This window comes from Ictidomys tridecemlineatus, chromosome X (assembly GCF_052094955.1).
Source record: "Ictidomys tridecemlineatus isolate mIctTri1 chromosome X, mIctTri1.hap1, whole genome shotgun sequence".
In the NCBI taxonomy this organism is placed as follows: Eukaryota; Metazoa; Chordata; class Mammalia; order Rodentia; family Sciuridae; genus Ictidomys; species Ictidomys tridecemlineatus.
The window spans coordinates 118,073,282-118,095,041 of record NC_135493.1 but is presented as its reverse complement, the minus strand read 5'-3'; the positions used below and the strand labels follow the sequence as shown (position 1 = coordinate 118,095,041).

The following is a 21,760-nucleotide window of genomic DNA, read 5'->3' as shown; positions in this document are numbered from 1 at the left end:
ACCCCTGGTCCAGCGTTGATTTCCCAATTAAATTCTTAATCCCTCCAGCTCAGGTATCACCGACGTGTCCGGTCCCCAAAATATACCTCAACAACCATGAAGTGAATTGAGTCTGGGGAAAGTTTATGGGGGAACTGAGACTGCGGAGGACGCGCCTGTCGTGCTGGAGGCGGGTCCCAGCCAGATGTGCGCGCCCGCCCCGCCCTCCCTCGCTCACCCCGCGGGCTTCACCCGCAGAGGAACCGGGGCTGCCCAGCCACTAGCAGCAGCGAGCGCCCTCCCCGATCGCTACAGCACCCGGAGCCACGGGAACAGCCGAGGCCCCGAACCTCCGAAGAGAGAGGAGGCAGCGGTCCCGCTGCGTACGAGTCCCAGCAGACGCATTCTGAGGGGCGCAGGAGGAAGGAGGGACGACCCTGCCTACATGCAGCCGTCCTGGGGCCTCGCGCTCCCGCTGCTGCTCCCCTGGGTGGCAGGTGGATTAGGGAACGCGGCCAGGTGAGTATCTGGTTGCCCCCTCCTGAACGTCCCCTTTGCAGCTCCTTCTCTGTGACCCATCCCTCCAGGATGGGTCTATGCGACGGGATGTAACCAGGATGTCAGGCCTGGGACACCCACGGGCTTTCTTTCCTCCTCATGCCCCTTTGGTGGAGCTTTGCATCCAGTTGCCTTTCAATCAACTGAGCCCTACCTGGCTGCAAGGGTCCCTGGGGCGGGTTACAGGAGGAGGGAGGCTTTGCACACAGTCCCGTCGGTGTTTGCGGCACGGTGGTCTGCAGACGTCTACAGTAGCAGCAGGTGTGTGAGTGTCCCCATGTGTGTGGCTGAGTGGGTTCTACCTGCGCAGTTTTGTGTTTTCCACTGTGTCCGAAGGGCACTAACTGGTCGACAGTCCATAGTTTTGCTGGGGAAGGAGGGAAAGAGACTGAGCCTTCCCAGTTCTTGCAGGTAGCCTGCCATGTTGCTGGGCTCCTCTCTTGGATGGCTTCTACTGTTGATGAACTGGAAAGAAAAGAGATGGTTGTCAGATGACAACTATTCTCATTCTTGCTACAGCAATCAGGATCTGAAGCTCTTCCTTACTGCCCATAGAATTTCTGAGCCTTGAAATTTATTTTTCCAGAGATCTGCAAAACCTCTTAGCAAATGCTCTTACATATGTAGACCAGGTACTGTTCTAAGTTAGCACTTTAGAACTATGAATTCACCAAATGCCCATAACTACTTTGGTAGAGGAGAAAAATGAGGCACAGAGACGTCAAGTAACTTGTTCAAAGAGGCACAACCAGTAAGTGATAGATCCCATATGCAAACTTGGACAGTGTGGCCCACCATCCCTGCTCTTCATCAATGCAGTAAGGTGGGCAGCCTTCTAGAAAAGACATAGGACAAAGGTTTCCTAGTTCTCTGGCTCTAAACTCTTGCTTTCTTCTTAGGTGTCTGCTAACATAAGTTTTCTCCACCTTTTGGTTTGGGCTAGATAATTATTTGTTGAGGCTTGGGGTAGCAGTTGTCCTGGGCTTTATAGGATGTTTAGCAGCATCCCTGACCTTTACCCACTGGATGCCTGTAACAACCCTGACACCCACCATCAAGCTGTGACAAGGAAAAAAAAACCTCTCCGGATATGGTTCAAAGTACCCTGAGGGGTAGGATCTCCCCCAGCTGAGTGAGATATTTCAGTGCTGATTTCTGGTTAGAACAGGATAAGAGTTTTGGTTTGGCTCAGGCTTCTTAGAGGTGAGCCTGATTGACTTTGTTTGACTTACAGGAAAAAATCTTTCATCAGAGTCAGTCTTGGTATTAAGGGATTTTGAAGTTCAAACAGAACAAACCTCAAACCAGGTTCTTAGAATGTATGGTCGCAAGTTTCAATTTCCTTCCCATGATAAAAATGTAAGCAGATGCAATTTGCTCGCGATCACATTTTCTTTGAATGTTGGAGATTCTTGTCTTGCTGGAAAGCCCACTTAAGAAAAACCAAGTGCTCTTGGAGATAAGATAATAGTTCTTTAGAGGCAGGCAAAACAATTGCCAGGAGCTTCACTTTCAAAGTTCCACTAAATTAAATTAAAAGGCAAAAAGACCCCAATAAACCAAAAAAAAAAATCCATGTCAGGATTCTGCAGTTCTGCAGTTTTCAAGATGTGAAGCGTGTTTTCTTTACAGTATTGGGTTCATGAGCTGGTGTATTTGTTATATGCTGAACATGCTCTGTAATGTCAAGTGGTTGCTCTTTGGAAACTGCCGAGGGACCATATTTAATTAACTCCAGACTTCACCTCAAGGACAAGACATGTACAGAGAAGGCAAGGCACCCATTACTACAAAGTACACATACTGGTTATTTCCCAATATTTCACAATTGACTGGGACAGATTTCTAACATAAGCATGAATTTATTTATTTATTTATTTATTTATTTATTTATTTATTTAACCAATGCTTTTAATTGACACACTATACCTGGAAAATCACATGCCTCTTAAATGGAGCTAATTTGTGGGAAACAAATAACATTCATCAAATGAATAACTCATTCACTGTATGCATTTACCTGCTCTTAAGTATCAGAATTTGACTTGCCTTATACTTTTTTATTCTCTTTGGTATTTAGGCTATTTAGATGCTCTGGACCTGCTGATACAGCAAATATGATAGTCAGGAGATCCAGGTGACTATTGAGTACCTGAAATGTGGCCAGCCCAAGTTGAGATGTGCTATAAGTGTAAAATACACATTAGATTTTCAGGACTTAGTATGGAAAAAAGGAATAGGAAATATCTCACTAATCATTTTACATTGAGTACATTTTGAAATGTAATGTTGTGAATATGCTGCATTGGATAAAAAAAGTTACTAAAATAAATTTCACTTATTTTACATTTTTTAAAAGTGTCTACTAGAAAAAAATTGCATGCCATGTAGTTATTACATTTCTAGTTGACAATGCTGATCTAGAATATTTATTAACCTGAGTTTCATTTCTAGCACTCCTGATCCAAACACTGCAAATTTTTTTGCCTTGGGCACATAAGATAAATGGTGTTAACTTTGATGTTCTTTTTTCCAAATTTTTATTATTAAACAAATAATGTGTTTCATTATGTCATATTCATATATGAGATATTTTGATTATTTCTACCCCCTATTACCTAACCTTACCCCCAACCCCCTACCTGATCCCCTTCCTCTTTGCTAATTTTACTTTGTATTCTTGAGATTAAGTAAACAACTCTTTACTTGCAACATATTTCTGTGATACATTTTTTTCTCTATTGAATTCAAATAAAATTCATGTGAGAGATGAGGGAACATCTGGGTTCATGCTAAGGGGCCATGTTCACAGAGAGAGGCCTGCTTACTGCAAACAACACACTACATGAGGAATCAGTTCTTCTCAGAGCCCTGTTAGGGAAGTGCCATCATGACAATTACCACAAACCTCATGGCTTAAAACAACACAAGTTTATTATCTTACAGTTCTGGAAGTCAAAAGTCTAAATAAGTCTTATGGGGCTAAAATTAAGGCATCGGCAGGAATGGTTCCTTCTGGAGTCTGAAGGGGAGAATCTGTTTCTCATTTCTTTCAGCTTCTAGAGTCTGCCAACAATCCTTGGCTTGTGACCACATTGCTCTAATCTCTTCTTCCTTTGTCACCTTGTCTTCTCTCTGAATCTTCTTTGTCCTCCTCTAAGAGGAACCTCTGATATAATCTAGGTTAATCAAGCCCACCTGATATAATCTAGGATAATCTCCCCATCTCAAAATTCTTACCTCAATCACATCTGCAAAGTCCCTTTTGTCATATAAAGTAAAATTCACAGATCCCAGGGATTAGGTATTGGACATCTTTTTCAGTGGAGGGGGCATGATTCAGCCTTCCACAGGAAGTCTGAGCTATGAATCTGTCACTCCTATTTTTATGGGCTATATTTCATCTTTTAATACAATTTTAGTGATTTTTAAATTGTTGTCGTGTCATTCATCTCTATATTCTTACAACCAGAATTTGTAGATATATACCCTCAAAATCATAAGTATATCATCTGGTCTCCCTAAATCAGATTGGCATTCAATAGATATTGAGACCCTATGGTAATCCTTTTCAATATTTGTTCAATCAATTCTTTCAACAAACCAAAGAAATAGGTATTGTATCCATTTGATAAGCAAAGGGACAGAGAAACTTGAAGAAAGTAGGTGATTTCTTACAAACTGCATTTGATTTGGTTTTATACTCTAAGACCAGTCAGTGATGTTCCAATATTAAATTTATTTCCTCAAAAAAAAAGAATACAGAAAAGCAGGCATTTTTGCAAAGTGCTTGCTCACACATCATCACTAGTGATCCTGCTTCACTTGATGCTAGTCCGTTATAATCAAGGGACTCGTGTAGAGTATGTTCCCCCTCTTAACACCACCACCTTCCTCTCTAAATTTGTATTCTCCCCAAAACAGACTGTGTTGTTAATTTGTGAGGTTGTTAATTAGGAAGTTCTGATTTAGAAGAGGGGAAATGTGACAAAAAAATATAAAAATAAGTTACCATTGGATATGGGGCTGTACACCTGTAATGCCAGCTACTGAGGAGGCTGAGGCAGGAGGATTGCAAGTTGAAGGACAGTCTGTGTAACTTAGTGAGACTTTATCTCAAAATACAAATTAGAAAGGGCTGGGGATATAGCTCAGTGTACGTATAAGCCCCTTGGATTTGATCCTCAATGCCATAAAACAAATTCTTTTTATTAAGTTACCATTATGACTTAATCCTGCTGAGGAATTCTAGGGAGCAGTTGGACATGAGCCTCAGTTATCCCTTCTGAAGACATGGGAGCTAGGGTACTTATACTCCTATCAGTTATTGATTGAGGGCTTTGGGGAGGGGGTTCTACACTTTCAGCCTACTATGTACACAAGGCAGAGCAGGCTCTCACCAATGGAGAAGCTCTTGGGTATCAAGAAATGAGATTGGCCATATACCACAATGCACCCATTTTTCACGGACCTGGTGAGACAGAGAATTACCTCTGAGGAACTCTTACTCCTAGTGACAATTTCTAGAACATAAACTCCTTTGGGGACAGTGGAAACAGGACATGCAGTTGTCCTAAGGTGATATGGACTAAATTATGTCCCCCCAATCCATATGTTGAATCCTCTAATTCCAAGTACTTCAAAATGTGACTGTATCTGGAGATGGGGTCCCCAATGGGGTAAGTTAAAATAAAGCTATTATGGGGGGCCCTTCTCGAATATGACTAAAACCTTATAAGAAGAGGGGCTTATGACAGAGACACACACACAGGATGAACCATGTGAGGAAACAGGAAGAAGACAGCATTCTCAAGTCAAGGAGAGAAGTCTCAGAAGGAACCAACCCTGCCTACACAATAATGCTGTGAATTCCAGCCTCCAGGATTGAGAAAATAGATTTCTGTTATTGAAGCAACCAAGTCTGTGGTACTTTGCTATGGCAGACCTAGCAAGCAAAAGCAAGTTCAAAAAAAGATAGACACTTCATGGAGCCAAAGAATCAAATTTCACTCACCTAATCTTGATTTTGAGTTGCATGCAAACTGAAAAACTGGGCCTCACAAATCACTCAACATTGGTGGTTTGAAATTGCACATGGCACATCTGCTTATATCCCATTGGCCCAAACTTAGTTCCATGGTCATGACTCACAAAGTAAATGCAACCTTTATTCTGAGTGGCTATATAATAGGGTTCTCAGTAAGACAAAAAGGGAGAATAGATACTGGGATAGCACTCACAATGTTGAGTGTAAAATTACAGATCACATGTCCTATGTGTAAGTTTCACATCACATTTTTAATTTTACAGATAAGTAAACTGGATTTCAAGAGCAATATTGGTTATGTTGATTTGCCAAGAATTTCATAGTGAATAACTAGCATATCTAAAGGCTATGGTTATCTTCCCAGAATATTTAAATCACTTTCCATCAAATATAGTACTTTGTATAGAGGGATCAGTTATACTTCCAGTTTCATCAATTACCTTACCAGGTCAGTTATCAGTTTCAAACAACTTTAAATCTTCAGGTTTAAAATTATGAAAAAGAAATATTCTAAAACGTGTTGAAATTGATTCAGTCCAATTCAACAACACTAACAGAGCAGCTGACATGTCCCAATATTCTTCTGAATGCCAGAGAGATGTATCTATTTGCCTCCCCCACTAGACAACTTTGTAGGACCAGAAAAATGTCTTTCCTTTTTAGGTGGAAGAGTCAGTATGGAGCATTATAACTCCAGCTTCTAGCCCAGTACCTGGCACATAGTAGGTGTTGAAAAAAATATGATGGGTAAATGAATGACTAAAGAAAGGAGATGAAGAAGAGGCAAATAATGTTATTTATATAGGAATAATGAATGGATGATTTCAAAGGAATGAATGTGTGTTGTACATATTTATCTGCATATATAAAACATTCATAGAACACTTATAGAATACAAGGAAGAGACAAATTGAGTCTGTCTGCAAGAGTCAGGAAAAATTGAAGATAGGGCATGACATTTAAACTATCTTTATGGATACATGTAAGTCCACATGTATAAAATGTGGGAGGGGGAAAAAGCAAGTAATATAGTGCCTAACTGGTAGTAGGTTTTTGCATAGGAATAAATGAATGGGTGGATGGATACATCCCTGCAAAAATAATGAAGAAGGAAGGCATCATCCCAAGAAACAGAGTAGACTGCCCACACAAGCCCAGTGGTCATGAGCCCAGGGGCTGTCAGAGGCAAAGAAAACAGACTGGAACCAGGCTGTGAGGAGCCTGGTATATCAAACCAAAGAGCTTTGCCTTCATTCTGAGAGTAACAGGAAGCAAATTAGGCCATTGTGTTCTTTAAAGCTAGCACAAAATTCATGCACAAAATTATGACACAATAGCACAGAATTATCATTAAGGTAATAAACCATAGTTTAGTTTAATTGGTAGCATTTTGTCTTTCCTAATGCTCATAATGATAGCGTGCTCATAATCCACAGTGTTTCAGATTCAATAAATACAAATGTAAAATCAAAACTCAAAATACTGAAGCAGGGCTTGGGATGTAGCTCAGTGAAAGAGCACTTACCTAGCATGTGCAAGGTTCTGGGTTCAATCCCCAGCACTGCAAAAAATAAAATACCAAAACTGCAAATATCTTTACAAAGATCATCATCTCACTCTTCAGTATTCCCTTTGCTTGGTTTCTGGACACTGCATATATTAGTTATCTATGAGTATGCTACAGAATAATTCAAAACTTTGTAGCTTAAAACAATAGTCACTGTCTCACATAGTTTCTGTGGGTGAAGAATTCAGAAGCAGCTTAGCTGAACAGAAATCAGGAATTTCTTAATAGGTTTTATTTTATTTAAAGCAGTTTTAGGCTCAGAGCAAAAGGGCTTGGTGTTTTTTACAAGATTTCAGTCAAGCTGTTGGCCAATGCTACAGTCATCTGAAGGCTTGACTCTGGCTGGAGGATCTGCTTCCAAGATGGCACACTCTCCTGGCTATTGGCAGGAGGCCTCTGCTCCTTTCCATGTGGATTCTCCATAGGGCTGCTTGAGTATCTTCACAAAATAATAACAGACTTCTCCTGTAGTATCTAATTCAAAAGGAGAAGAAGGAAGAAGCTGCAGTGCCTTTTGTGTCCTGATCCCAGAAGTTACCCTCCATTACTCCTACAGAACTCTGTTAGAAGCTGGTTGCTAAGTAGAGATCCACATGAGGGGAGGTAAATTAAGCCTTCATCTTTTGAAAGGAAAAGTATCAGAGAATCTACCACCCCACACATTCTAGTTTCCATCCTATACTGGTTACTCTTTCCCAGTCTCTTTTCCCAGCTTCCCTTCTTCTATCAGATTTAAAGTGTTGGATTTCCAGAGTTCTGGCTCTGAACCTGTTTTCTTCCTTAATTACAGTCTCTCCAAGTGATTGGTCTAGTCCTTAAATTTTCAATGTCATTTATATGTAGATGACTTCAAAGTGAGAGTCTCAAAGCCTAGCATCCTTCTGCTACATTCCTGACATATGCATTCTGATGGTTCACTGAGTTGAAGACATCCAAGACAGAACTCTTGATCATCACTCCAGAATTCACCTCTACTTTCCATCATGAAACAAACAGCATTCAAACTGGCTCATACCAAAAAATCTCTGGCATCTTTTCTGACACGTGGAACACTTCTTCCCTCTTTCAATCTGGCACTATAACAAACCACGTCTCAAATCCATCTTATTCTCTCCCACGGCCTGCCACCACCCAGGCATACCACCATCATCTCCCACTAGAACTACCATAATAGTTTCCTTTTGTTTCTTCTTTTGTCCTTTCAAGTCCACACCCCAAAGTGTTTCTCTTAAAACTTAAATCATACCATTAGCCCTCTTCGTAAAACATTTCAATGACTTGTCACCAGATTAAGAATAAAATCCATTCTACTTAAAATAGCATAAAAAGGATCCTGATTGATCTAGACTTTGCCTACTTCCCCAGCTCCATCTTGTATCATTCCCCACAGTGAATTAATGAGGAATGAGTGAGAAAGAAGGAGAATAAATGTAGTTATTTTGATAACACTTCCTTTATTGGCTGCCTTATTTTCTTTTTCTTGCTCCCCACTCCCCCATCAATATTCCCTTTACCTCCTAAATAAACCACTTGCACTCAAATCCTTATCTCATGGTCTTCTTTTGGATGAGTCCCAACTACAGTACTCCCCATCTCCAATCTCCATCTAACTCCTGAGCTTGGAAGTCAAGTGAGAGAAATAGAAGCAATGACAAGTTCCAAGTTTTGCCTGAGATTTACTACTATCCCTGCCAGTCATGTCATGGGAAATTTGAAGACACATCAACATCCACTGGAATACCAGAGCTTGGTAGCCTGGACCAGATTCTATTGGGCTCTTGTTCTTAAACTTCTACACATCTGGGAAGGTGAGGTGACTTGGGGTATCCCTGGGCCTTTTGGAGTTAGGCTCTGCCTCTTAAATATCAATGAGAACCTGAAATTAATTGTAACTGCTTGGGTACAATGAATTTGCCATATTGGGAGCTATTATTTAAAAATCAAAAAAAACAACAATAGCAAAAACCTCATGGCTGGACCTTGTTATCCCTATTTGAAAAAAAAAACTTTTATTTTATTTGTATGGCAATATTTAAATGTATTTAAACATCAGCAAAAGAGGTTTAACTTTTCAATTTGTCTTGGAGGCTATCATGAAGTTTCCTGGAACCTAACTATAAACAAGCATATTAAGAATTCTGGCACAGTATATTTTTGCAGAAAATAAGGAATCCTATGCAGAAATACTATACTACTTACACAATCCCTGGAATTTTTTTTAAATTAACTTCAGCTGTAGAGACAGTGATTTTCTGATTAATTTGATCAATGTAGACAGCAAGCTGTATAATGCATTAAAGGAACTCTAGACAACACTCAGCATTTAGCTCAGACTCCCAAAGCTCAGGGTCTCCTTTCCATACAGACCTGGTTAGCTACGTTGACACTTCTGTGACTGAAGACTGGGTTCTCTGGGTCTTACATTTGCTAAATATTGTCTAGGAAGAGACATCTGATAAAGAGAAAGGAAAGGAAGGAAGGAAGAAAGGATGGAAGGAAGGAAGGAAAGAAGGGAAGGAGGGAAGGAAGAAAAGAAAGACTGGTCAGCCCATCCAGGCCTCCCAAGGTAGCAGAGGATGTTGGTGGGATTGATTCAGTCCAAGGTCAGACTTTCTCTTTCTGCATTAAAAATATTTTTTGTCAATGAATTCATTTTATCAGGTTCCATGGTACTGGGTGAATCAAACCAAAAGTTTACCAGATGTATATTAAATTCCAATGATTGATATTTATGCCTTAACCATTCATCTTTGGTATTACAGGACACACTGGTCTAATTTTATACATTTTTAAAAATGCATGCCTCACAAACATAGAACCAAATGCAATTCATATTAACAGTTTTTTAAGTTATTTTTGTACAAGAGGATTCACATACAAAGAGAACATGATGTATACTTGACTTTAGGAAAAGAAATGACTTTTATAATCCTCCTTTGTTGATCAGGACAGGTTACTACATCAAACCACTTCAAAATCTCAGAGACTGAATTCAGTAAAAGCTTATTTCTTTGCCTGTCTTATGATATAAGGCATGTTTAGAGAGCCTCTGCTGCATGCCTTCACATGGTGCCAGCCTCCATCTTTCTTGGGGCACCATCTTCTTCCAGGTCCCAAAACTCTACTTTATTCAATGGGCTGATGAGGAAGAATCATAGTGAGGATCCCAGGAGAGCTTTCTGAACCAGGAGCAGAGGTAGCCCACATCCTATCCACCCACATTTCACTGACCAAAATTAGTCACATGGCCACCACTGACTGGCAAGAAGCTGGGAAATCTAGTATAGTTTTGAGCCCAGGAGACATAGATATTAATTTGGTAAACACTTAATATTCTCTTCTACATCTGTTACTTGCAGCATATGAAATCACAGATTTTGGGTCATCTTTTTACCTAGAAAAGTGGAAATTTCATTATCCATAATATTTACAACCAGGTATTAAAATGGAAGATTATTGAATCAATGATGGGAAAGCTAGCAAGTGCAAAGGGCAGGTCAGAGATGACACTTGAAAAAATTATCTGAATAATTTCAAACATTCACTTGGTATGTATAATGCATCAAAGGAACTCTAGGCAATACTCAGCATTTAGCTCAGACTCCAAAGCTCAGGGTCTCCTTTCCACACAGACCTGGTCAGCTATGTTGACACTTCTGTGACTCAAGACTGTGTAGAAATAAAGTTAAAGCTTTTTTTCTAAGCAACTTGAAAATTTTTTACAAGGTAATGTGTGCTGTGCTATTATTGCCAATACCATGTTTGCTTGTGCTGGATTCCTTCCTCTCCTTGGATCATATTGTTTCAACTTAAAAATAAAAAACTTTAATAATTAATTTTCTTTTCATGTATAATTTAGAATAGCTGCATATGTGCATTTTGAAAAACTTCCAGTGTAAAACATAAATCTGGATTATTGGTGTACTAGATCAATTTCCTCTAGCATCTACAAATCAGCAAATTAATGATTAGCAATTAATTCTATCTACTAATGATTTTCCCCCATGAAACTCTTTTTCCATCTTCATGACCAAATGTATAATTTGATTATTAAAACAATAAAATACCAGTTGTGACTGGCCCTTTAAAGCTATTTCTCAAAACTGGGTGAATACATGGACCTCACAACCATTAATTAAAAGGCATGTTATTCATTTAGGACTCGTGTTCTTCTGATGTTTTTTTTTTTTCCTACAGTGCTGGTTTAAGCTGCTTGATTTCCTTTAGGAAATATGCACAGAACATGTTGCTGCATCCACAGAGCAGCCAGAGGCAGAACTGGTGTTGCCTGACTTGTGTAGTTGTTTAAATATCAGAATCCATTTTACAGTTCTCAATCATGAGTTGAGTTGATTTTTAAACAACTAGCATTTGCATTTTTCCAATAAATGAGAGTAAGGCTAGATTTGATGACAAATTTCTGATGCCTTCCAACTGAGCTGTAATCTTAAGTTGTATTTGTGACTGGAGAAGGAATTCCTTGTAGTGAATAAGAAATATTACTTTATTCACAAGTTTTTAATGGCCCAAGTGTTAGTCATTAATGTCTTGGAGTTTTATAAGTGACATTTTGTACAATGTCAAAAACGATGACTTGGGAGAAATAAATACACTTCAGATTTCTTGGTTTCACCTTTTCACCTGAAGGCAGGCATGTGAAAGTAATAAAGCTCAAAAGAAAGAGGATTTCTCTGGAGAGCTGTGGTAATGTGCAAATGGTATATGAATTTCATCTTCTGGTAACTTTCTCCTTTTAGTTAACCCCAGGCAGTATTCTTTGCAATTCAAACTAATTAACATTGACTGGTACATATGAAATAAGTTTGGCCACCTATACCAGAGACTCTGGGCTGGTTTCTAATTAGGCTTTTTAAAAATATCATATTTCAACAAATTTCAATTTGTTTTTGTATGACTTCACATCTAACCATTTCGGAAATCTTGTTGGAGCTTATTGAGCTCACTCTACTTCTATGGAAGCTGTTGCCTATATTGCAAAATCTTTGATATTTCTAGCTGCTTGAAATCCTTCTATAACTCTCTGGAAACTTGAAGATGGACAAAATTATTCCTGTGCACACAGGCCTTTTCTTTCTGGCTCCTGCTTATCTTTCTGGCTCTTCTCCATCCCACCATTCCTCTAGCTTCCCTTCCCACTCCCCTGCTCCAAACATATATCACTGTCTATGCTCACATTTTCAGGCCACCAACTCCTCATGTTCTGAGTGACTGCATCCTTATCACAGGTTTCTCACCATGTAGCCTCCTCCAATGTCACCTAAGTAGGTTCCACCAGTCACCAAAGTTCATATTAGACACTATTTCACTCAGAAAATTTATTACAAACCCATCCCAACCTAATAATTCCTGCATTTTTACCTATCTTCTGAAAAATTCACATCTTTGGTAGGGTTCGTATGTCGGAGCATAATTACCTGTTTTATACATTTTTGCCCCTAGAATATACATTCTTTGTGGGCAAGGGCTGTTTTACATGTGCTAGTTAGCTTTTTCGCTGCTGTGACTAAAAGATCTGACCAGCACAATTGTAGAGGAGGAAAAATTGATTTGATGGCTCACAGTTTCTGAGGTCTCAGTCTATAGACAGCAGACTCCATTCCTCAGGACTCGAGGTGAGGCAAGACATCATGGCAGAGAGTGTGGCAGAGGGAAGCAGCTCACATGATGATCAGAAAGCAGAGAGAGACTCCATTCACTATACACAAAAATATATACTCCATAGCCACATCCTCAGTGCCTACCTCCTTCAGCCACACCCTACCTACCTCCAGTTACCACTCAGTTAATCTCATCAGGGGATTAATTCAGTGATTGGTTAAGGCTCTCACAACCCAATCATTTCTCCTCTAAACTTTCTTGCATTGTCTCACACATGAGCTTTTGGGGGACACCTCACATCCAAACCATAACAATACACGACCTAATAGGCTCCGTGTCTAGTACAGTAACTTAGATGTGTAATTGCCTAATATGCTTTGGGTACAAAAAAGGATAGCTGGCCAGATGGATAGTGTGGTAAAATTTGTTCTCTTCTAGCTTTTGATACTTAGTCTTTCTTGGCCTTAGTTTCTTCATGTGTAAGTAGTTATGTTATAGCTGAATAATATCTAAGGTCACTTTCCTTAAGGTGAAATTATGTGGTACTCTCCTCTTACAGTGAAAATTGGTTCCTATAGACATTTTTTAAAACCTAAATCACATGGAAACCATGACATCCATGAGAATGTGCCTCATAGGTAAGGAGTATTATTGACCAAAGGCCCCTAATTACACTGCTCTTGGAAATCCCTCACCACTTTTAAGTGGGGCTACAAATCCTACAGGATGCTCCCACCAATGTCAGAGTATGTCAGAAATACTACAGCAGGCCCTTCTGTGGGAAATGTGGCTCTTCTCTGAAGTCAACACATCTACTAATACTGATCCTACTAGTAGTACTAATAAAAGCAATCAGTTAGGGAGCATTTACTGTTTTAGTCATTGTTCAAAGCCCTTTACATATATTAAATTATTTCATTGCCACAAATACCCTTAATGTAAATGTTTTTGTTATCCCCATTTAGAAATGAGATAGCTAAGGCACAGATAGATGATGTAACTTGCTGAAAGTCACAGAATTCAAGCCCAGGAATTTACCCTATTTGCTAATATGTTCCTCCATCCATAGTCCCCATTCCAGAAATGTCTCATGCCATTTACCTGATGGTTTGTTCTTCTCATACTTCACATCCAACTGATGTTCCATGAGTTCAGAGATCGTATTCCCCTCTTAGTTGATGATGAACCTCTGGAAGTTAGCCCAGTGCCTGATACATTGTAGATATTCAATAATAATTGTTGGATGAATGAATGACCCTAATCCCTTACGAAGTATTTTGGTTCTACCGGGAATCCATCCATTTCTCCCTACCTCCACCTCCCCTACTCCAGTCCAAGCAACAAGATTCTATCTTTTGAAACAACTGGTATACCCACTTCCATTTTTTTTCCTCCCTCCAGTCTATTTTCCAGACTCCTGCCATGATGTTTTTCTAAAGGAAAATCTTATCAAATAACCTTGCTATTTATAACCCTTCAGAGCTGTGCCATTAGTATATAAGCCCCATGACTTTAATTTGACTCACAAGACCCTCTATGACATAACTGCTGCCCACCTCTTTCAAAGGCGCCACCTCCAAGTACCATCACATTAGGATTAGGGTTTCAACATATGGAATTCTGGAGACACAAATTTTCAGTCCCTTACCAGCTCTCTCTTTTTGCTCCAGTCCTCTGGTTTTCTATGGATTCTTCAAACATAAGCCTGACATCCCTTATATCTTAGTCTACAGTCATTCTGTTCTCTCTGCTAATAATATTCTTTCTTTTACTCCATGTGGTTGACTTCTGTTCACCTTAAGTCTCATTTAAAAGTTGCACTCTCAAGGAGAATACCTCAGACCCCTATAATGGATTATGTTTCCTTACTTTAAGCTTCTGTATTAGACTATGTCTAGTGACATTATTACTTCTACTCCTTTGCCTAAAAGTTCATAAGTCAGGGACCCTGTGTTCCAAGTTCACCTCTGTATCCCCAGAACCTAGCACAATGATCAATATATATCAATGCTCATTAAGGATTACAGTGGCTTTTTTGACATCAGGAAATAGGTAAGGCCCTTCCTATTGGTACTGTACAGCATATTTCTTGCAAGCCTGCAGTTAAGAAGTTGAGAGGTAATCTCTAAGATTTTGTTGCTAGATTATAATCTAATTAACTGCATCCCACATTTCTTATAAGAAATATGGAATAAAAATCACATAGGTAGAATTTTCTCCTATACAACTTTCTTGTTTCCCATGTTTTCTTTTTAAATCCATCTCAAATGTCACCTCCATATGACACCTTCCTCCTCTTTCCCAGATAGATAGTTCCTCCATTCATTCTGCTCCCCAAACATTAGCTTTGTGTTATTAAAATAAGAAGTGAAAATGGGTTTCACTGCATTATTAAGGTTTATTACAGACAAGTGTAGTTAAGAAATGGACTCTCTGAGTACTCAATTTGTGGATGGGTTTCTTGCAGAATAAGAAAACGTTACATTACCTTGTTAATCAAGGTATGGGATAGTTAGTTTTACCAACTAATTTCAATCTCATGTTCTAATATTAAAGCCATTAAGTCAAGTAATCCAATCAAAAATGGGCAAAAGACCTGAATGGACATTTCTCCCAAGAAAACATACAATGGCCCTTAAACACAAGAAAGATGCTCCATTCATTAGCCATCAAAAGAAAATGCAAATCAAAATCACAAGATACCCCTTCTCATAAGGATGGTTATAACTTTAAAAAATAAATAGTAAGTACTGTAGAGTATATGGAGAAATTAAAACTCTCTTACACTGCTGGTACAATATGAAATGATACAATCATCTTGAAAAGCAGTCTGAGAGTTCCACAGATATTAAATATACAATTACCATATGTCTTTGTTCAAGTTGCTACAATAAATGCCATAGACTGTGTGGATTATAAACAACATACATAAATTTCTCACAGTTCTGGAGGCTAGAAGTTCAAGATCAGAGTGCCAGCATGGTCAGGTTTGGGTGAGGGCTCTCTCCAAGGTTGTAGACTTCTCAAGCTAGCTAGCCATTCTTGCCTCTTCTAAAGACACTAATACCATTCATGAGGCTCTACCCTAATTAGACCCCAAAGGTCTAATTAGATCCCAAAGGCGCCACCTCCAAGTACCATCACATTAGGATTAGGGTTTCAACATATGGAATTCTGGAGACACAAATTTTCAGTCCATTGTACCATATGTCTCAGCAATTCCTCTCTTAAGTGTATAACCAAGACAAATGAAATCTATTTCCACAGAAAAATGTATACCTACGCTCATAGAGACATTACTCATAATGGCCAAAGCTGGAAACCACCCAAATATCCATCAACTGACAATTGATAAGCAATATATGTTATTTCTATTCAGTGGAATATTATTTAGCAATAAAAGGAGCAAATTCTTATTATGTACTACAACACAAACTTTCAAAATTCCCTTCAAAACATGCTTCATTAAAGAAATTAAGCACAAAAAAACCACACATTGTATGATTTTGCTTATCTGAAATGTTCAAAATAGAAAAATCCAGAGATAAAAAGTAGATTTTTGGTTACCAAGGGATGGCAGGATGGGGGAATTATAATTGGTTCTTGTTGAAGTAATGTAAATGTTCTGGAATTAAATAGTACTGGTGGATGTATTACATAGAAAGAATACTAAAATTCACTGAAGCATACATTTTTAAATGGCAAATTTTATACCCCAATTTTTTTAATGGTAAAATGAAAAAAATCTTAAAAACTTCATTGTACTTAGACTAGTACTCATTTACTCAGCTCACATTCCTTGGTTCTTCTTTGGACATAGTTATCTGCAGATTGTAGGTCAAGAGTGTAGTGTCCCTTGTAGAATTGTAATACACAGATTAGATTGTGACAGATGGCTGCATTATTTCTCAGTCAAAGCTGTTTGGCAGGGTTGGGGGATAGAGCTCAGTGACAGAATACTTACCTGGCATGGTGCAAGGCCTTGTATTCTATCCCCGCCACTGAAAAAAATAAAATAAAGCAACTCTTTCTAAAAGCATTGTAATGATACCTACTATGGTGCCCTATATTGTAGTGCACAACACCACAAACATAAGAGAGCAAGCCTTAGCTCCCTTTCTCATCGCTACATTCCATGTGCTTAAGTCAATGCTTAGAAAAAAGCAAATATTTAATGGGTGTTTATTTTAAACTAAGAGTACTTGCTGGAAGAAAAATTTGCCTTCCAGGTAATATTTGGTAATGTTTGGAGACATCTTTGATTGTCAAAACTGGAGGGTATATGCTATTGACACCTATAGATAGAGACCAGGGATGCTGCTTAATGTCCTACAATGCACAGGACAGCTCCCAACAATGAAGAATTATCTGGCCCAAAATAACAGTCATGTAAAATGTTGAGAAACTGTATGCTAAGTGGTTGAGCGAATGATTTATGAGTTCCATTTAAAAACTTTTAAAGTTCCATTTAAAAAGAAGTAAATAATAAAGTCAACTTTATAATTGGTTCTGTCAGTTAATAAAATATCCCAAACCATATCTTTGTAGCTCTTAACTGAGAAACTAAGTTCGTAGGAAAGGCAGACTATGAGGGAATTCTATAAGCTTGTTTAACTGTCTGACCATGACTAAGATATTATTAACTGGCATAAAAGTCCTGTCACAGAAAGCACATGGTAAAATGTACATTCCTTATCTGATTAAAGAACCCAGGAAACATTTTACAGTGTTTTTAATATTTCTGAGAAATATCAAATATAGCCAGCCCTCCACAAAATATGTAATGGAAGTCTTCTTTTCTAGTCTTGATACCAACCCTGCCCAATGCCAAGACAGTTAAATAGGTAAGTGTGCAAGGAACTTCCTCACTGATTACACTACCAGGGGACAGGGAGCTCACTCTTTCAGGGCTCTAAATCAGGGGTCAGAAACTACAATCTGCAGACCAAGGCAGAGTGGCCCCATTTTTATACAACTCATGCACTAAGACCAGTTTTCATATTTTAAATGGTTGATGATGAATCAAAAGAATACTATGTATGTATGACACATGAAAACCATGTTAAATTTGAACATCAGTGTCCATAAATGAAATGTTATTGGAACAGTTATGCCCATCTGTTTACTATTGCCTATAGCTGCTTTTCCTCCTGGACAGGGACTTCAAGGCCCACAAAACCTAAAATATTGACCATCTGGCCAATAAACGGTAAACGTTTGATGACTTCTCCTCCATAGTTAAAAGTTTAGCAAATTGCACTTCCAGGAGGCCATGTGGGATGAGAACAAACCCTCGGCTGGAGTCCCCAACAGATGGCTCTACTGGGGATCTACTCAAGTGAGCAGGAGTTTCTGCCTCTGTAACATGAGAGGGCTTAATGGAAAAATCTCTAGCTCTTAACTGTCCATAGTGTACAGTGATTCCAGTCTGTTCAGGAGTTCCCAGGTGGCCAATGAGGTAAAAGTGCAGAGCTCTCGAATGCACTAAAGCCACACAACTAGTGAGTCACATTATCACACTCCGCACTGAAACAGCCCCAGAACTGGATAGCCACTGTGCCCATATAGAACAAATTTGAGATGTAGCACTCTACCAGGTTAAAAAATATACATTTTTGGGTCACTCTACCAAGTTCAAAAACATACATTTTGGGTCATTTTCATGTACCCTAGCTTTAAAGATTATGTAACGTTGGGGAAGAAGGAAACAGACAAAACTATTAGAGAAGTCTGGTGAGGGATGATACCAGAGGCTGCCAACCCCAAAATTCAGGTTTTCAAAGTGGAATTTAGCACTTCCTCATGTCTGTTGAAATGAACCAGGTTCTTGACATTTCTCCAGTTCCTTTAGGAGCAGGGAAGAGTTTCTGTTGCCCTTTCTGGTTTTTCAATACTAACATGTGGCTCTTTATCCACAGTCCAAGGGATCATGGGTTGTCAACATTGGCACGCCAGCCTGGGGTCTGTCACTATGGAACTAAACTGGCCTGCTGCTATGGCTGGAGAAGGAATAGCCAAGGAGTCTGTGAAGGTAAATTTTATAAAATCTCAGCTCACACTACACTCAGATCAGTATCCTTAGGTTTTTAATCTGTGATACCACAAGCTGACACAAAATTGCCAGTGAATTCCCCAGGGTAGGAACATGGATAACTACCAATACTCAAAGTCCCCAGTGAGATCTCTTCCCATCTGGGATGTGGCCAATATTGTCACACTAGACATGTTTATCTTAGGAGACTCTCTGGTCAATTATTTTTGCTACTATCTTAGTAAGTATAACTGGGTTGTTTATTTCTGTTTTAGTTTTGTTTAATGTGGAGAAACTGAGATGGGCAAAAACAGGCCAATTGATTTCTTCTAATTACAAATTTTTCCAACTGATTTCTAATGAAATAAATTTTTTAAATATTAATTACTCAATCAGTAGGTTTTAGCCACAGAAAAGTAAACTCTTTACCTTATAGACTTGCTACTTACATTTTTAAATTTTATAAGGCTAGTTTCTAAACAACTGCAATAAATACATACATGTATGCAACAATTCTAAGTATTTTTCTGATACTCTTATACAAATTGAAAACTAAACCATAATTTGCCTCACACATTGTTTCAAAGACAACATGTTAGGAACTCTGAGAGAAGCCTTTGATAATTTCAAGAGGTTTGGGGAAGACGGAGACAATCACAGAGTTTTTTCTTGTTCTGTATTTTACATGACTTGCCACAAAGACTATGAGTTGCAGTATAGAGGGATCAAATCTATATACCTCCTAGCTAACTTTCTGAACAAGGATGCAGGGTAAGCATCCCTGAGCAGGTGGAAAATGCCTGAGCCTCAGTCCTTCATCTGCTAAGTGGGATAATAACATGGCTGTATGCCTGGTAAAAGCATTAAAATGTTAGCTATTTTTAGGAATAACAATGCTACCTTCTTTTTGCTGGTGTGTCCATGCACCAATCTCCTTCTCTCTAGCTGTTGCAAAAATATATAGATTGACTATAGGTGAGGGAAGGACTTGATAATATCTATCCATGAAACAATGGAGGACAATGATAGTGCTCCCACATGTTCTATATTATATAAAACCTTCCATCATTGTGGTTCCCATGGGAAGAGATGGCAAGAGCATGAAAATGCTAGAAAAATGATCATCATTGCCTACTCAGAAAAAGGAAGCTAGAACATACTGTGGGACATGTGTCAATTAAAAGGGTGGATAGATCCTCACTTTGGTTGGTTTATATTGTCATGATCAAGGATATTGTGAACTAGACTAACATGGGTGATCTTGGGCAAGGTAGGTAAGCTCACTATGGCTTCATTTTCTCCTCTGCAACATAGAGAGAGTAGTACCTGCCTCAGAGGATACAAAGAGTAAGCATTAAAAGGTTTGCTTATTACCTGGTACACATGGAATATACCTCATAAATTACTATCGACTTCTATCTATTAAAGTACCCATGATGAGAAGATTAAATGCAGCTTTATTCTTTTTCTAGACACAACATAACACATTTTTATTTGAAGTCAGTCAGGTGGAAAGGGCAAAAACCATGTGACACACGTGATTTGGAATCTTTCTTACAGTTGCATGAACCTCAGAACTTACTGCCATAAAACTTGTAAGACACAGCACGTCAGTGGTAAATAAATTAGAGAAAGCTTTGGCATTCTGGAAGGGCTTTGCTTTAACTGGTTCAGAGCAGTTTGTCCACAATGTGCACAGATAATCACATTCTCAATGCTTTAGTGGACTCTATACCACAGGAATGAAAGAATTTAAACCACGGTGTGCAAAGATCAAGCACAGAAGATTTAAGCAAAATGTTCAACATACAAATATTGCAAGCTGAAAAGATTGTTGGTACCTTAACTGCCCCAGTCAACTGTCTGAGTTTTAAATTGCCATGATTTCTTTCTATTTTTTATAGTTGTAGAAGGACAACATGCCTTTATTTTATTTAATTTTTTTATGTGGTGCTGAGAATCAAACCCAGTGCCTCACACATGCTAGGCAAGTGCTCTGCTGCTGAGCTACAGCCCAAGCTCAGCAATGATATTTTTACCTAAAAATTTGTATCATATTTTTTTCCAATTTGCATGGTTCCTCTTGATGGTAAAGCTGTATGCTCCTAGAAGCACAAAATAACAAAGGAAGTTAGTCCTTCATTGATGGGTTTCTAATTTCTAAGCCAGAGCTTGGGCTGCACAGTTAAAAGAGCACATATCAATCTGCCCAAACAAGCAGGGTCAGACCCTAGTCCCAATCTGCACAGGCCTTCTCCTCCATCTATTTGTTTTCCCTTTGTTTCTCTTAAACCCTATCTCCATGCATGCTGGAGCTTCCCAGCTCTTGGCCTCTGGCCTGTCTAAATCTGCTCCCAGGGGCGGGTCTGAGATCAACTACATATCATTAACCTTAAAATATATGTCACTGTGGAGAGATGGAATAAAGAGTTGTTCATAAACAAATCCCTAATGAAAAGCTGCAGATGGAGGAGTTTGGGGGAGAACTGAACAAGAGAGTTTCACTTTGTATAAAGCATGCTTCAATTTCTGGCCATTTCAGACATAAATTAAGTTTCCCTTTGCTATGTGGATTGGCTGTTCAAATCACAAATCCACAGTTACTGTAAATTGAAAACATCTTTCTGAAGCTTTGACCTTAGAGCAAGGGTATTATTCACCATTCCTCCTATGTGCTATTTGGCATTTGTCCTGGACTTTCCTGTCTGGATCACATTGGAAATCAGTTTCCAGGGAACAATCAGAAGTCTTCAGGGCTTAAGAAAAATAAAAGATTTATTTTTCTAACATCTGAACTTAAAGCTGCATCACCAAGTACATATCCATAACAAAATAGACACTAGAAATTAAAACCTATCTCTTTTGACTGTAAAAGTAGAAAAACTTTGCTGGGGAAGCATTGTTCCCCTATCTTCTCAATTATTTGTTCAAGACCATAAAATGTTCTCCATTAAAAGGT

At 38.8% G+C, this 21,760-nt stretch overlaps 1 protein-coding gene across 1 annotated transcript in view; it reads left to right on the top strand.

Annotated features, from left to right (window-relative positions):
• Positions 1-213: 213 nt before the first annotated feature.
• The window catches only part of Egfl6 (EGF like domain multiple 6), a 58,298-nt gene continuing 36,751 nt past the window's right edge, over positions 214-21,760 (top strand). The window contains exons 1-2 of the mRNA XM_005315971.5: positions 214-498; positions 18,689-18,801. Of these exons, the coding sequence (XP_005316028.1) occupies positions 425-498; positions 18,689-18,801 (187 nt within the window). The 5' untranslated portion in view covers positions 214-424. The remainder of the gene's footprint in view (positions 499-18,688; positions 18,802-21,760) is intronic.